Below are 16,903 nucleotides of genomic sequence, written 5' to 3' on the forward strand. Positions count from 1 at the left end.
TGCTCAAAGTTTTTCACACCGGCAAATTGGTGTAATTTATCAATACTAAAAAAAAAACAATATTGTCTGATAAAAGCCGTAACGCGTTGCTAGTCTTCACTATCGAACTTCGGTTTTGTGCTTTGGCGACAATACAAATGGTGCAGCATTTAAGTTAATGAATTTAAGTTTCTGCATGTCAAGCACTTGGCTATAAAAAAGCATCCACATTGAACATCATGAACATTGAAGTCGTAAATCGAAATCAAAGAGCATGCGCAGATCACGGTGTTCATCTTCCCATAAAACTACGAACTACTGCCACCGCCTCGATGATGGAAGCTTTTCGTCTCATTCATTATGGTTGGTGCAATAATTTTATTGCAAAGCTTACCGCCCTGGTGTTCGTCTCGTTTACTGCTAGACTGCGCTGGTGTTTGCGATTGCTGTACATGACCGTTGAAGCTCAATCAAATTGGAGTTATATTTACTCAAATTCGCAAACAAACTATGGTCACTCATAGACTTAGCTATAATATTCGAGCAGAAACTGCCGAGGAAAATTTCACTCAGTTTAGAAGTAACGGTGGATTTTGCGAATTTAAGTAAATGGAACTCGAGTTGGAGTAACATTCAACGGCCGTGTATGGGCGTTTTCTGGTTTAATGAAAATACAATTCATCATTTTAAATAAAAAATATTTTATTCAGTTTCCATTTCGATTCAATAATTGTTATAAGTTTTTTTTTCTTGTTTAACTAATAACCTTCCTATTATTTATATTTATAATTGTAGTTTTAATGATAATCATAGTACAGTGAAATGTATAGTAATCATAAATAGTTGCTTTTGTATCCGTTCATTCCTCCGTTAATGGCGCATGAGGCTACATAATATCCAACAGAAACCAAGGTAAATTTGCCAAATTGGGGCTTGTAAGCGCTTTCGATGCTCGTTCAGAACTTTTCATCCCTCAATCAGAATATATTGAGTTTAACGGTAGCTTCTTTTTTGGTTAAGTTAATTCGCGTTGATTGATTGGATTTGTAGCATAAATTAAACTTACTGGCTGTTTATGAAAGATGGACATTGCACTGGAAAAATATATTCTCAATAGGTTAATCTTTGCGTAGCGTTCGGCTTCTTGCATTCCAGGGTCAGGTTCGTATTTTCAATTGGGATGAAATATCACATTATCGTCATAAATGCACTCTCAACGTCATCTTATATCATTAAATCTTTTGCCTCGCAGTCAAAACGGTTTTAACGGTTGATTTTGTTTTGTGTGTGTGGGTGTTTTCAAAAGCTTTAAGGTTCGCTAGTCAAAGGCTTCCTTCCCGGTTAAATTCTTCCTAACAGGCTTTGTTTAAATTTGGTACTCAGGCTTGTGGGATTGGTAGGTATTTTGCTTAGTGTAGCTATCTTGGTCTAATTAATTTATAAAGTAAGCAATCCAAGCTACGATAATGATTTACGAGTTATGTTTTTTGTTTTGTCAGCCTATCAGTCGAAGTAAAAATATACAAACAAGATGAACCAAATCGTACTATCAACATAATTCAGCTAGTATGTTCAGTGTCTGTGTGAGTGATTTTCTTACTATCCTAAAAGTGTTTGTCCTACCTTACCTTATGGCTTTTGCATTTTTAATAATTCAATTTACAATTCTTCATCCTTCCTTTGCTTATCATCGTTTCGAACTAGTTTTTTGTTATAACTTTCTTTGTTTAGCTTGTATGTAGTTTAAATTAAAGTTATTTACTCGTATTTTATACTCTCACAATTTAATAGATTTATTTTCTAACTAACATGGCTTTTGTTCTCTTCGGTAAAAATTGCTATTTTGCATGTGCCTATTAGGGTACTTCGATCTGTAAAACGTATGTCCTCTCTTCAGCTTGATTCAGAAACCCAAAGTATTAGTCTTTGCAAACAATGGTTTAATGAAGGTTTAGAGGTCACGCAAATGGTTTGAAGAAAGTTAAAAAAGTGAAAACATCACAAAATAGGGTAATAGCGAAGACAACATATCAAGAATACTGGCAACTTTGCCTGAAACCGAGCGACAGACACAGGATATGTTATCTTCGGTAAAAGTTAAATATGTGCCTGACAACACCAATTTCATCACAACTACGGCAGCCTTGAAAATCGTTGTCATGGCAACCACTGCACAACTTTATAAAAGAGACCTTTTTTGTATCTTTTGTATCTTGTATCTTTTTTGTATTGACTGATTTGGAGCTATTTTCTTGAATTGAGTTAGGGTGTCTCTGAAGAAACAGTTGTTTTGTTCTTGTTTTCTTATTTAAAATTTATCAGCAAAGGTGTCTTGAAATAACTTTTAGATCTTTAGAAGGCGTAATTTTTTGCGGCACCAAGCTTGTCGATATCTTTCGACGATCAAGAGTTACTACTAAAAATATGCCCTTTTCAAATTTTAATATCTCTGGTTGGGGCAATACAAAAAAATGATTTCTTACGGCATTTGAAGGGGCGTATGTTATTCTTAATAAACCATTCGTCTTGAAGAGCTTTAAAAGTCTCTAGAAAATGACTTTCATGAGAAATTTGAAATAAAAAAGTAGTAGTTTAAAAAAAAACAGCCCTCTAATTTTTCATATTTTGATAATGGCGTGAATTTTTTTTTTGTTTGCTTCAACCAGAGATATTAGCATTTGAAAATGGCATATTTTTAGTAGAAAAACGTCAATAACTCTTGATCGGCGAAAGATATCGACAAGCTTTGTGCAGCAAAACTTTTCAGAGACACCCTAACTCAATTCAAGAAAATAGCTCCATATCGGTCAATTTAAGAGATACAAAAAAGTTCATTTTACAAAGTTGCTTGAAATTAGCTCAGCTACAACTTTTCCAAAAAATGTATACCTTAATTTCTACAAACAAAAAAGTTAGATTTTTGATTTCAATGATAATAAGAACCACCTTAGAATTCATTGTCATAAAAATGAGGACCTAACTATAAGGAACTTTGTAGAAGAGACTTTTAGTCTAAAGTTTCAATTTCAGGCTCAAAACATGCACTGATTCAATTTTGACAGCATTCTGATAGAGTGACAGCTTCGGTGACAGCTAAACTAACAATTTTAACATTGGCTTATGATTGTTTAAGCTAATCTGCAGCTAAAATTGTTTGTTGGCATTTTCAAAAATTAATAATTTGCCATAATCTGCGTACAAACTTCAAACCACTTGCGCGATCTCTGAGCCTTCATCTACCTTTACCGTTTTCTGCAAAGGCTCAAATTTGGGGTTATGAATCATACTAGAGAGTGACCTATTAGATTGCAAATACATTTTCCAAAATGAAGCACCCTAATGCTCATTCTGCCGATCAGTAGTGAACTTATTTGCAGCTGCTGTGATATATTTCGACATTAAAGGACTTGTTAAAGAAAATTCTATCCTTTTTCTTGTTCAGAAAATACCAAGCATTTTTCAAAAATGACACTTAATTTGTGTGTTCGTTGATGATGCTTCTTGGGTTGATTCTCTTAACTGCAGCTGATTCACTAAACTGTTGAAATTATGAGGACTTATTTTTTTGATCAACCTAAAATTAACCCGTGTGTGATTGTGTAGTTTGTACAGGATTAATTCGGTTGCTTCGGAGCTTGAGTACTTGGACTTTGAGGAAGTGTCAGCATTTAAAAAATCCAGATCTTCGAAAATGTGCAGCATTTGAAAAAAATATATATAAACAATTGTTACACCCAAAATTCGCAAAATTAAAGGAAATGAAGTAAATCCACAAGAACTTCTGAGCTCTGAGTGGCCTCGCTTAGCTCGGTAGGTAAAGGATCAATTGTCTTTTATACAGACGGCACTGGATTGGATAATCGTGTAGGAGCAGGGGTAACAGGTCCAGGTATAAATATATCAATATCTATGAGCTACTGGCCTACCGTGTTCCAAGCAGAAGTCCAAGCAATTCTTGAATGTTCTCAAATTTGCTTGTGTAGGAATTATAGACATTCAAATATCTGCTTTATGTCTGATAGCCAAGCAGCACTAAATGCTTTGAAATCAGCAACATGTAATTCTAAACTTGTATGGGAATGTGCAATGTCACTCCAAAAATTGGCCTGCTAAAACCAAGTGAACCTATTTTGGGTTCCTGGTCAATGTGGAATTCAAGGGAATGAAAAAGCCGACACACTAGCTAGGCTTGGATCATCTCAACAACTTATAGGACCAGAACCATTCTGTGGAGCTTCTGCTTGCTCTCTTATAATGGAGTTGGAAAAATGGGAAAAATGAAAGTGGAGACCAATTGGAACAACACTCTGATTGCTAGGCAGTCGAAACGGTTTATTAATCCGATTATTTCAATGACTAGCAAAATTCTTGAACTATCAAAGGAAGATCTCAGTATGTACACTGGTTTAATAACAGGGCACTGTCCATGTAAATATCACTTGAAGCTAATAGGAAAACTTCAAGATGACATGTGTCGATTATGCGGCATAGAAAAAGAAGACTCTGAACACCTGCTATGCTCTTGTACAGCAATCTTCATTAAGAGGCGTATTTTTCTGGATAAGGGGCTGACAGAACCCTTTGATATTTGGAATTCAGTTCCCAGACAAGTAATGCAATTCATTCGAAATGTAATACCTGGCTGGGAAAATGCTTTCGGTCAGTCTATGTCGGTCGCTTCATAAAATGGTGATTCGACATGCTGATAAAGCAATATTAAAACGGGGAATATATCACAATAGATCTAAGTACTGGTCGCATGCGATCAAAATACCCAACACGAAAAAAAAAGTGCTAATAAAATTGAGTATTTTTAATAATATTTTGCTAATGTTTTGGCAAGGGGAATCGAGGGGATAGCCAAGTTTGGGTACATCGATGATATTGGCATATATTTTTTTTAAATAAAAAAGTAATGTTGTGTTATGGGCCTTCCACTACTTTAAAGTTACTCACATTAAAGTAAATATCTAAAATTATATAATGACGAACACGGAACATGATTTCATTTATAAAAATTTAATGATTATTGGCCTTTGAGAAAATCATTGTACAATGGGTTGTGATCCAAAGATTGAGAAACACTGTTCAAGTGATGTTTATCCGCACCCTAAATATTCATTCTGCAGCTAAGGATCTGCCTCGATCAAATAAATCTATTTGGAACCCAATCATCCAAAGCATCATCACCACCGAACCACCATTCTCTAATTGACTCGAATCATTCCTTTTTTCACCACATCACACAATCCTTCACCCATTCACCGCCTGTTGAGAACAAAATTCCATATCTAGCTTACCTCCTCAACATACTATTCGTTTTCATAAGCATTCTGTACACAACTTTCAAACAATGCATGATGCAGGGCGTTCCCAGTAACTGAGTGTGGATTGGACGTATTTTTATTTAAATATTATGTTGAAGTTTTTTTTGCTCTTAGACTTTTCTTCCCGTAAACAAATAAAACTATCAACTGAATATGGCTCTTGTAATTTTTTTCTGTAATTACTATTTTCATACAAAATCAATTAATGCACTATTTTTTTTTATTAATAGGATAATTGAAGATGATCACAATTTTGGTAAAGTTTGGACTAAATCTAGATGTTGAACCAATTCGATCAACTGACCATTCTCCAAGGGCATGTTTCTATCACCTTTGATGTTTCATAGAATTTGGACTAAGGTATGGGTATTTGTAACTCGAAAGTGTTTTTTTAAGTGTGTTATTTCATCGGTTTAGGCATTGGTTTGGTTTGCTTATGTTCAAGATTCGCATTTTTAAAAATTTATGATTTTGTCGGTGACTCCGTTTCCAATATTCTAAGACGTAATTCAAACTGGGGGTTCGGTTTAAAATGCACGAGAGGGATGAGTGATAAAAATCTAGTTATTATGAGATGAGTATCGTAAAAGAACTTAGGCGTATAGTTTTGTTTTGTTTGTAGGTTTCGAACAGCTCGATCATTCAAATGGGTTTTACTGGTTTCGTTTTCACTATCTTGCTTCTCGGAGGAACAATTCGTAGCTTGAAAGTTCAAAAATACTCTTCTGTAGTTTGGTTTCTCGTTTTTTGTTGTTGTTAACAACATGTTGTGTGTTTGGCAATTTTTCGATTTTGTTTATTAATTTACCAAAAGCCAAAATATTGGATGTTCAAACAAAACTCTCAACCATTCGTACGATTCGATTTTTCTATCGATATTTATCTTGATTATCCTAATATCTTCAGTTGCGAATTTTTAATTCTTTATCCTTTTAAAGTTAATTATTTACATCTGTTGCTTTTCTTTGCAATGCTTATAAATAAAGGTTCTTCGGTTAAAGCACAGTAAATGACATATTATTCCAATATACTCAGTATCATTCATTGGCCTTCCCCTCAGTTATCTTTATCGATTCAATTAAATTTATGTAATACATGTCAATATATAATACAAATTCGTCTCCTGTTTTAGTTTTTCTCCTATATCAGTAAGAGCAAAGCATTCCCTCAGCTCCGAACAAAGTCATTTTGGTTTTGGTAGGATTTTGTTTTCTTGTATTTTAGGTAGGTAGTATCAGTATGTTGAAAGTGCCAACCGTTTTTAGCCGTTGGCGCTTCTGTTGCACTGCATTTCTATATTTTGGTTCCCCGTATCAATTTCACTGTATCTTACCGTTGCTACAGTTGCTGATCTGGATGTCGCTGCACGGAATACTTTAGTTATAAATGTTAAACCTACAAGTTTTGCAACATTGTTGCTGGTAACGGTGCAGTCTACATAGGCCCATTGTTTTTACATTTTTACAGTATCGCGATAAGTCTTTGCATTCCGATGCTGGAAAGATGCCAACAATTACAATTCAATTTTCATATATCAGAGCGCTTGCTACTTACGGTTAGAAATACAAGGTGGTCCTTTACAAACTTTCATCACGGCAGGTCGAGGCTGATCCCTACATGCGTTACCAGCCGGTTTCTTGGTACCGTACCAGACACACTGCAGTATCCTGTATTTGATGCCCTGGCCACCGCATGCAGAGTTGCACTGAAATTAATGATACATAGAATTCAAAAAGTTTAAAACAAAGCTACAACACACTTCCTACCTCTGACCAGGGCTCCACCCGCCAGACGCCTTTGCACATTTCGTTGTAGCATTCCTGTTTGGTAACAGGCTTCTCCAGATCCTCACACTTGTCGCTATTGCTCACGTTGCCGAACTTGCAGAATACATCCCGCTTTTGCAGAGCCGTGTGCCAAGCGAAACACTTGGACTGCAGACAGAGAGACCACTCGCTGGTGACCCAACGGGGACATTCGACATTGCCGCATTTTTCCACCGTTTCCGGGATGATGAGACCGGCCTCTTCGCACAGGCTGTTGTCCACCGTGTAGGACGAATTGATCAACTGCACCATGCAGTGAACCGACCGGAGCTGAAATTGATGGAAGGTATTTTCTTGGTTAATGTTTATGTCAGAATTTGAACAGAGTTTAAGCTATCCAGCTATGTCCGATTACGCATACGCACGAATGCAGATTTCCAGCATAAGCCTACGTGGCTCGAATGATATTCGTTATCCAAATCTCAAAGATGGTTATAGCAAAGTGATTAACTTTCAAAATTTGTTTGAAGATGGAACGCTATTTGACCGACAGCTATTATGTTGAATGCTATTGGGCCCTAATATGATTAGACTGAGGGGATTATTTCCCGGGCAACTGTTAACAGGGTTTATTTAGAATTTTCGAAAGTTTATTTTATCTTTTTTTTTTTCTTTTTAATACATGTCCTACAAAATAACTTTTTAAGCTTTCCCATTGGAATACTATATAATTTGCAAATTATTGACGGACCATTGCAGAATTTTGCAATGTTTGATTTTATTGAGTTCTAGAAATGAAGCTATTCTAAATACATATAAATTGGACAAGTTTTCAATATTTTGGAACTTCGACTATTTTGCGAGATCTTGGACAAAGAAAAAAGATCATAAGTTTAATATTTTTTTCAATATGGGCTGACATCTAAATAACTTTTAAGGTAACATCTATGGAAAAAAGTGATAATTTTGAATTAAAATTTGTTTTATAATGTTTCAAGAATATTTGAAAGGGTTTGAATTCCATACAATTCACATTATTTTTTCAATATCTTTGGCTTAAAACGTTCTTTATGATTCCGTGGAATTTAATATTTTGCAAAGTTTTCAATTTTAATACTTGAAAAATTGAATCTTTCTATTGATGTCAACTAAATTCCACTTTTCCGTTGCATCAAGTGTAAATAAATTTGAAACTATTTTTTCTAAATTTGCTCTCTACTTGACTAGCCTATTGGTCCCAAGTACATCTATATGCGTACCCCATTCCAGTTGAAATTCTAGTACTACACTATGTTTGTTTTGATTCGCTATGAACGTTTGATAGATAAAATGAGGAAGTCGTAGATTTTCCTATGTTTCGAGGGGTGCATCGATTAGCTTGGGACCTAAGATACTACCAGAGCTGAGCCAAAAAGTTGAGCACGTTTCTTCGGGACCTTCTGGTCTTAGAGTTATCTCTATGGTAGCACTTTCTTTCTTCTTTTTTCTTCGCATTTCAAGCTTATTGCTTATCGCATATTAGCTTATTGTGTGCTCTCAACTTAATGTTCTAGGTACACTTCCAGAGTTGAGAGCATCCGATGCCTGTATCATTTTTGCTTTTAGTATAATTGTGTGGCAATTACAGTCATACTTTATGCCAAGGGAAGTAGATAAATTTCCCAACCCGAAAAATTCCTAGACGGGACCGGGACTCGAACCCAGCCACCTCCATTATGGTCTTGATTTATGGCTACGCCTATAATTACTAAGCTAAGGGAAACCCCAAGAGTAGCACCACGAAGATCTATTAAAAGATTGTTGGAGCACTAATTATGTTTGCCTCCATAATTTTGAAATCGCTTTAAGAATTCTCTTGATAAACTCTTCAGAACTACCTTGGATCACTCATTTACAAATTCCTTTTAAATTAATTCAATTAAGAATTGCGTTTGAAATTTATCCGAATTTCTAATCTTCGTTCAGAATACTCCTGAAAATTTCCGTTGAGTTCTCGTCAGATTTTTTAAAATACCTTTGAGCTTTTCCTCAAAATTCCCATGGACATGCTCTTAATATTGTCTAGGATTTATATTGAACAATCCTATCAGTTTCTTCTCAGAACACATTTTATATTGTTTTTAAAATACCCTTTTAATTTTTCACGGAATTTTCTAGCAAAACTCTGAGAGATTTTATTAAATTGCCATTCAGAAATCATTTAAAAATTCCATCCTGTTTCATTTTCCTACAATCGTTCTAATTTTTTAACCATCTTTGGAATTCGGTACTTTAAAAATCTGCTGAAAATTTCTCTTAAATTATCTTGAGGATTCATTTTTTGTTTTTTTTTTCTTTTCTTGGGATTTTATTTAAGATCTTATAGCAGTGAGATTGTTAGTTCGTTTGAATTCATGACTTAGTTCCCGTAAACGTGATCGAGTAAATAAAATTTTCATAAAATAAATCCCAAATCCATGAACTTAAGTCACGCCTGTTCAGCGCGGCCATCGATTTCATAACGCTACAGAAAACACAAAATAAAATCATGATTTTGTGATCCATGAACGCATAAGTGTGATTTTCGTTCCTGAAATCGTGAACTTGGATCACATCTCACATGTAATGCTGCAGCTGTTTTTTCAGTTGTTGTTGATTTTATCCTTTTAGAGTGCTCGGATCCGTCGAGAATAGTGTCTCGATTATTATTAGTGAGTTAGCTGAGCCGTATCATCAGAATGGTGGTCCGGCACAATGGCATTGGCTGGTACATGTCATCATACTGGCCGTCCTCGAGGAAAAAGAATCCCCGAACGCATCAGGTGTTCTTACTCCCGCCGCTCCGATGGAAGTCGAAGGTGGTGTTGATTTGTTGAGCTGAAAACTCGACTGAAAGTGTGTTCATTCCATCTGCTGGACAGATACCTACTGCCAGTTTAGGATGCGGGTAAAACCTGCATCAAGGCTTCCGTTGTTTTCATTCCACTTCCTCACTCCATTTAAAATATTGATATTTATAATGAAGTTGACATTTTACAGTCCATGAACCATGTTCCCGTTTTCGAGAACAAGATTCACGGTATCAATCACAAAGCATGAACATAAATCACGTTTCCCAGAACTAGAACATGATTTTCCGAACAGAGTTCACGACTCTATGACTTTTGTTGACTTATTACAGTTAATTCTTTCCTATACCTTATTACAGTAAACACATTCTAAATAGTTATTTACGACACCCTAAAAGAGGCATTGAGGAAGCTTCCGAACCTCCAGACCCAGTCGCGCTTGCAGCAAACATTCGCCATCTTCATCGTCCTGGTCCTGTGGTTGGTGATGGTATCCAGGGCTTCCGGCCTGCAACCTCAGGCGAGTATGTTTGCGATTCCGAGCTTTCGGCACCTGATGTCCTTTCGATTTCCAGCTCCCGTGATTGCTCCTCGAATGGTCTCCGGATCTACTACCAAAACGTGCGTGGGCTGAGGACTAAAATCGACTCGTTTTTCCTGGCTGTTGCGGAGGCCGAATATGATTTGATTGTGCTGACGGAAACGTGGCTGGACGAGCGAATTTATTCATCGCAACTTTTGGGGTCACTCTATTCCGTCTTCAGAACTGACAGGTCTCCCATAAACAGTCAAAAATCGTGCAGTGGCGGAGTCCTGATTGCAGTATCAACGAGACCAGCCAGCTACGTAAGTACGTCACCCATTTCCAGTCAACTGGAACAACTGTAGATTGTCGTAGAACTTCCACAAAGCAAGCCTAGTGTAGGCTCAATCTACCTGCCCCCGACCGCAAAAACGACTGCACGATCATCCGTGAGCATGTGGAATCTTTAGGATCAATTTCTTCTCAATTAAGTCCCTGCTCTCCCGCTTTCGTATTTGGCGACTACAATCAAGCTGGTTTGCAGTGGCGCTTTACAGACAGTGGCACACCATTAATTGCATATTCCGGTTCGTGTCTAGTCTATCCCGGGATATTTTTTTTTAATCTAGATAACAAATTTCTATGGTTTTGACAGATGGGATCGCTGCACATTTGAATCTGTCGCTATGGATTCTCGATCAACAGTTAAGTTTAAGTTTCATGTCGGTTTGTCGGTGAAAAAACTACACGGTAGTTGGAGTCAAGTTTAGTTGTTTGGTGCCCTTTCTATGCTAGCTGCATCACTAGAATTGAATCCGTTCAACGCAAGTTTGTGAGATATGCTCTTCGTTTCCTCAACTGACGTGACCCAACGAACTTGCCACCATACGAGGAGCGTTGCCGTCTACTGGGAATCGAACCATTAGAGGCGAGAAGGACGGTCGCTCAAGCTATGTTTGCTGGAAAGCTGCTTACGGGTGACATTGACTGTCCAACACTGCTGGCTCAGCTAAATATGTACGCCCCTGAGAGGTCTCTTCGTCAACGCGACTTTCTGTTTTTGGAACCACGGGGCCGAAATTATACACAACATGAGCCAATTCGAGCAATCAGCCGGCCATTCAACAAGTTCTTTTATATGTTCAAATGAAATTTTGATGATTTTGGGCCGTCCCTGTGTTGAAGTGGGATCCAGTATCCAAAAAACATTTAGAATTATGATCCTGCTTGAATGGACGAATTTTTGATTGCTTGAAGTAGCAATTTATGATTAAATATTGAACATGGACCAAGCTTTCTAATTTTGAGAAAGCACAACTCTGAATATCAAATTTTAGACTTGTAGAGTGCTTTAAAACCTCTATTAAACTTACAATGTTACTTGGGCTGGGGTGTGCAATACATGCTTGTGAACTATATCCCACCGGAGGTATCCCACTGCGATCAAGCGTTTGGTTAAACGTGTTATCCATAACAAATGTTCAAAGGAGATGGGATGGGCAGTGAAGTGCGCATGAGAAATATATTTTATAACAGAAGATTAAAAACAAGTGTTTCATATGCGAAAATATCTCTTACGGAAAGTCCATAAACTGTCATAAAAATAGCTAATAAGGGTGAGGAAATTGACATGTCAAGGTGAGGAAATGGAGTAAATTGAGGAAATAAGTTACTTCTGCTGTATTTTAAATCCATATCAGGAAAAATGCACGAGACGTTCACTAAACATCTCAACGTAGTCTACGTAAACCATGCGGTCAAATCTTGTACACAACTCCGCCAATGTTGTTTTTTTCAAAATTCGACAACTTGAATAATTCTGTACGTTCCAATGTCTACATAATTTCTCGAAGTGCGTATAAAATCCAAATCTAGGATTTTTTTCTGAAACTATTTTTTTTAATTCAAGGATTCAAAACAAATAGATCAACCACAGACATAACACACTGAATATTTCTCACTGTAAAACATCGTCGCTAAAACATTACCGCCATCTGTTGAGTACACTGTGGTGGGTAGTACGCTGAACAGATGGCGGTAGTGTGTAAACGTTAAACTCAAGGGAAATGACTATGCACGCCACAGGTGGCGGTACTACCAACGACGATACTTTTAAATTGACCGTTAAATGCTTGTTCGATGAACAACTTGCGAGTATTATGTCTGTTTGGCTGTGGATCAACCTTCACATCCAATGCAAGTCACTACCAAAACTATCCAATAACGTTCGATTTAATGGCCTTCGAAAAACATCTTGCTTCGAGGTTAGGAGACCACGAGAAAAAAAAATATATATAGTGTTAATGTCCCTAATGTCGGCCTAAGTGTTCCTAATATGGGGCCCATACATAAATTTCGAATGCATTTTTTATCAATGTTTCACTAGAAACCAATAATATCCATTTATATTGTCCAGATGACGCATTGTTCTACGAAAAATTAAAGAACAGGAAATTTTTATCGATTGGCCCAATCGTTGGATCCATAGCCCAACATTAGAGCTGGTTACCCGATATGTACAGGGTGATTCAGAATAACTGTCACTGATTTCACAAATATCCAATTATCAATGGGTAAAATGGGTATATGTGCAATTATTTTGCTTTGAAGTACAAATATCACTTCTTCTTCTTCTTCTTCGCATTTCAAGCTTATTGCATATCGCATATTAGCTTATTGCGTGCTCTCAACTTAGTGTTCTAGATGCACTTCCACAGTTATTAATTGAGAGCTTTCGATGCCTGTACCATTTTTGCATTGGTATAATTGTGTGGCAGGTCCAATCATACTTCTATGCCCAGGGAAGTCGAGAAATTTTCCAACCCGAAAAATTCCTAGACCGGACCGGGAATTGAACCCAGCCACCTCCAGCATGGTCTTGCTTTGTAGCTGTGCTTTTACCGACTGAGCTAAGGGAGGCCCAAGTGTACAAATATCAGCATGTATTGATAGAAGGATTTGACATTTCATTCGTTTTCGATTTCAAGCAGCCATTACGTGAAAATGGAGCATATCATAAATCTGTATAAATTTGTGTGTTATCTTTAAAAACTGAAATCTTTTCGAAAGAATGAAACATTTATTTTTCGCATCATTATAGAGGCAAAAAGGAACCATGCGTGGAAAAACCGTTCAATATCAGAGCTTAGACGCATCGCCAGGACTCCAAAAGTGCTGGAACTAAAACGGGCGTGCCAGCTGTGGTTAATTTTCATGACAAATGTGGCTGGTAATTAAAGGTAAAGGGAGAGAGATTTGAATTGAAGTCTACTGATATCAAAAAATCAAGCCAGTGTTCAATCGTTATGACCATTTTTAAAAGAAAGAGAGAGAGAGAGAGAGAGAGAGAGAGTTATTCCGAATCACCCTGTATATTTAATTATGAGACTTAGAAATTTTAAGTTCATTGAGCATAACTGAGTATACGGTGGGCGTTGGCCAAATTTGGATTTTTCAGATATAATCCTAAATAGAACCTAGATTATTTAATACTCTAGTAACCTCAAGTCCGTGCTCTGTCACAATGTTTCATTGTGATTAATCAACACTCAGAGGGGTAAAATATAAAATTTAGGGTAAATTTAAAAGAAAGGGTACTTGGAGTGTAGAGCGCACTGCCCACTGGACGATTCTGAAGCCTGGCCAAGTGAGTGGGGTATGGGTTTAATTGATTGAACGTCATTTCCAATGTATATATTGATACATTCAAACCATTAGCATTTGAGATAAGACAGAGATAGGATGCGGAGGGCCCGCTTAGGAGGAGCGTAACCCATGTTATGGTTTCCATTTATTAAATAGTTCAGATAGGCTAGAAAGGACAGGTTTATAGTGAGTGAATGTACCATATTTAGAAAGCATAATTTTCATAGGGTTCAGAGCGGCTGAGCTGTTCGTTTGTAGTTTGACCTACCTTCAAAACCAATTTGGCACTAGAACAATTTTAAATTTGTTCTGCATTATTCACATGTTGCAATTATTGAAAAGAGCTCGATATAAGATAGCCACAGAAAACAGACGTTGAGGCTCCAAAATTTCTCTAAAAACTTGTGTAAAGATTCCTATTCGACTTAAGCGCCACTAACGGCGACTTCCCCACTTAAAAACCCTCTTTGGCAACATGATGGCGCTAGCGTTGCAAAACTTACACTAGACACTAAGTGCTGGTAGCGCCAAGTGGCAATTTTCAGCAGGTAATTTATCGGTACTAGCGCTAAATTGGTCGAAAGTGATAAATTTATAGAGGAAATCAGGAGATGCTAGCGCTACGTAACGGCAACGTTTCCACTTAACTTTACACAAGTTTCTGACCGAACTTGGACATCTGGTCTCTGTGAGATAGCTTAATACAATTAAATAGAAATGCCAAAATCTTACCGAGTAGTTTAGCTTTTCTGATTTTGGTACAGTTTGTTGAGGTCGGGTATAGTTTCTGAGTATGGATGCCCAGAGTAATAGTTTTATTGCTAGGGAACTTTCTTTTGGGATCGTCTTTTCTTCATAAAATTCTCATTATTCATACTAAAATAATCATATTCAGTCTTAGAAAATGTTATATGTTTAAGCCCCGTTCTAGATTTGTTTGTTATTCATATCTTATGCATTGCAGCTCGCGAGAGGTTACCAAATATGGGTTCTTTTTTTCATCCGCAATAGTTTGGGGGGAGGGGGTGATCTGAGAGCTGAATAGAGGCAAATAAAATAGGGAACACAACACCATGACCCAAACGACTAACCAACGCATGCAACTCACACTTAACTTGTTCTATTTCTTTCTTCCCCTCATGTACCAATATTACCTACCTGAGAACAAATGGGAACACGGCCAGATTTTCAATAGGAAGAAGGAAAAAAGCGAGAAAACGTAAGAGAGTAAGCAGTCAGAAAGGATTTGGCCATTTGGAAACAGCCAATTTATACTGGACGGAACTGGTAAGTAGGTTAAGAATTGTAAAAGGTGTGTGCTTGCATGATTTACCTATTTTAGAATTACCTATAAGCCACATGAGAACGTCATTTCCTTCAATTACTACTCCATTGCAGCACACACCTAATAATGATCACTAACATTGTTTTATTTATTTATTTATTTATTTATTTGTCTGCATCAACAGGCTGTGTATAGCCCCAATGATGATTTATAAATCAAAAAATAAAAACTAAGAATAAAATACATAAATAAAACACACAAACATTCACGGTTAACTGTGCCAGAAAAAAAACGATGAGAAGTATCTTCGTAGCAGCTGTCGGGGCATATGGAAATCGAAGATGCCCGAGACTCGATTGAACACTCGTTGCAGTCCACCTATTGCACCGTTCATGCCATAGTTTGTGCGCTGAAGTGGCAATCTCAGCATAACGTTGTTACGTAGCGCACGGGGTTGGACGTTAATGTTGACTTGCCCCAAGATTACACTGCAATCAATTCTACCTTGTAAAGTGTCCGCAATGAACAGGGCCCTAGAGGTGTCTCTTCTAGTTCGGAGAGGCTCCAGATCAATCAGCTGGCAACGACTTTCATAGCTGGGCAGATGAAATGGGTCTCTCCAAGGCAGCTTCCGTAGAGCGAATCGAAGAAAACGGCGTTGAACGGACTCAACTCTCTCAGCACCATTGTTGTAGTTTGGACTCCAGACTACAGAACAATATTCCAGAATGGATCGCACCAAGGAACAGTACAGTGACTTCAAACAGTAGATATCGGAGAAATTCTTTGCTATCCTGAAAATAAATCCCAATGTCCTAGACGCCTTGTCGACAACGTACGAGATGTGCTGCTTGTACGTTAGTTGAGAATCCAGAATAACACCCAGATCTTTCACATGGTTCACACGGTCGATTACAGTGCCGATAAGTTTGTATTCAAATGTGATTGGTTCTTTCTTCCGAGTAAAAGTGATCACTGAACACTTAGTGGGGTTAACCACCATTCGGTTCAAATTACACCAGCTGGCAAAGGCTTCAAACTGACGTTGAAGGAAGTGACAGTCATCAATCGAGTGGATTCGTAGGTAGATTTTAAGATCGTCTGCATACGATAGTCGTGGGCCTTCGATGACCAAGTTCACGTCATTGAAGTAGAGTAAGAAAATCAAAGGTCCCAGGTGACTTCCTTGAGGTATTCCTGACGTAGCTAGATAGATATTGGACCGGTTATCACCAATGGCAACCATCAGTTGCCGATCAGTGAGATATGAACGAAACCATCGCAAGAGGTTGCCGCTGACCCCAAGTCTATGCAACTTGGCAATCGCGATGGCATGGTTTAGCTTATCGAAGGCAGCTGACAAGTCGGTGTATATGACGTCTGTTTGAGTCCTCTCTGCCATGCTTTCCGTAAGATACGATGTCAAACACAGCAGATTTGTGGAAGTAGAACGACCGGAAGTGAAGCCGTGTTGATCACCACTTAGATACTGCTTACAATGAGAGAGTAGAGGCTCCATGATGACTAACTCGAATAACTTCGAAACTGCA

At 37.5% G+C, this 16,903-nt stretch overlaps 1 protein-coding gene across 6 annotated transcripts in view; it reads right to left on the bottom strand.

The window, feature by feature from the left end:
- Positions 1 to 701: 701 nt before the first annotated feature.
- nolo (no long nerve cord) overlaps positions 702 to 16,903 on the bottom strand; it is a 777,697-nt gene continuing 761,495 nt past the window's right edge. For 5 of the 6 annotated variants that reach the window (XM_065229032.1, XM_065229034.1, XM_065229035.1 and 2 more), the window contains 3 exons: positions 7,073 to 7,402; positions 6,861 to 7,011; positions 702 to 6,801 (listed from right to left, as the gene is read on the bottom strand). In XM_065229032.1, coding sequence (XP_065085104.1) covers positions 6,683 to 6,801; positions 6,861 to 7,011; positions 7,073 to 7,402 — 600 coding nt within the window. In that variant the 3' untranslated portion in view covers positions 702 to 6,682. The remainder of the gene's footprint in view (positions 6,802 to 6,860; positions 7,012 to 7,072; positions 7,403 to 16,903) is intronic. The other variant, XR_010518214.1, reaches the window with a different exon arrangement.

The sequence above is a fragment of the Ochlerotatus camptorhynchus genome, unplaced genomic scaffold, assembly GCF_037179485.1.
Source record: "Ochlerotatus camptorhynchus isolate MF236.1 unplaced genomic scaffold, CSIRO-AGI_Acam_v1.1 ptg000306l, whole genome shotgun sequence".
In the NCBI taxonomy this organism is placed as follows: Eukaryota; Metazoa; Arthropoda; class Insecta; order Diptera; family Culicidae; genus Ochlerotatus; species Ochlerotatus camptorhynchus.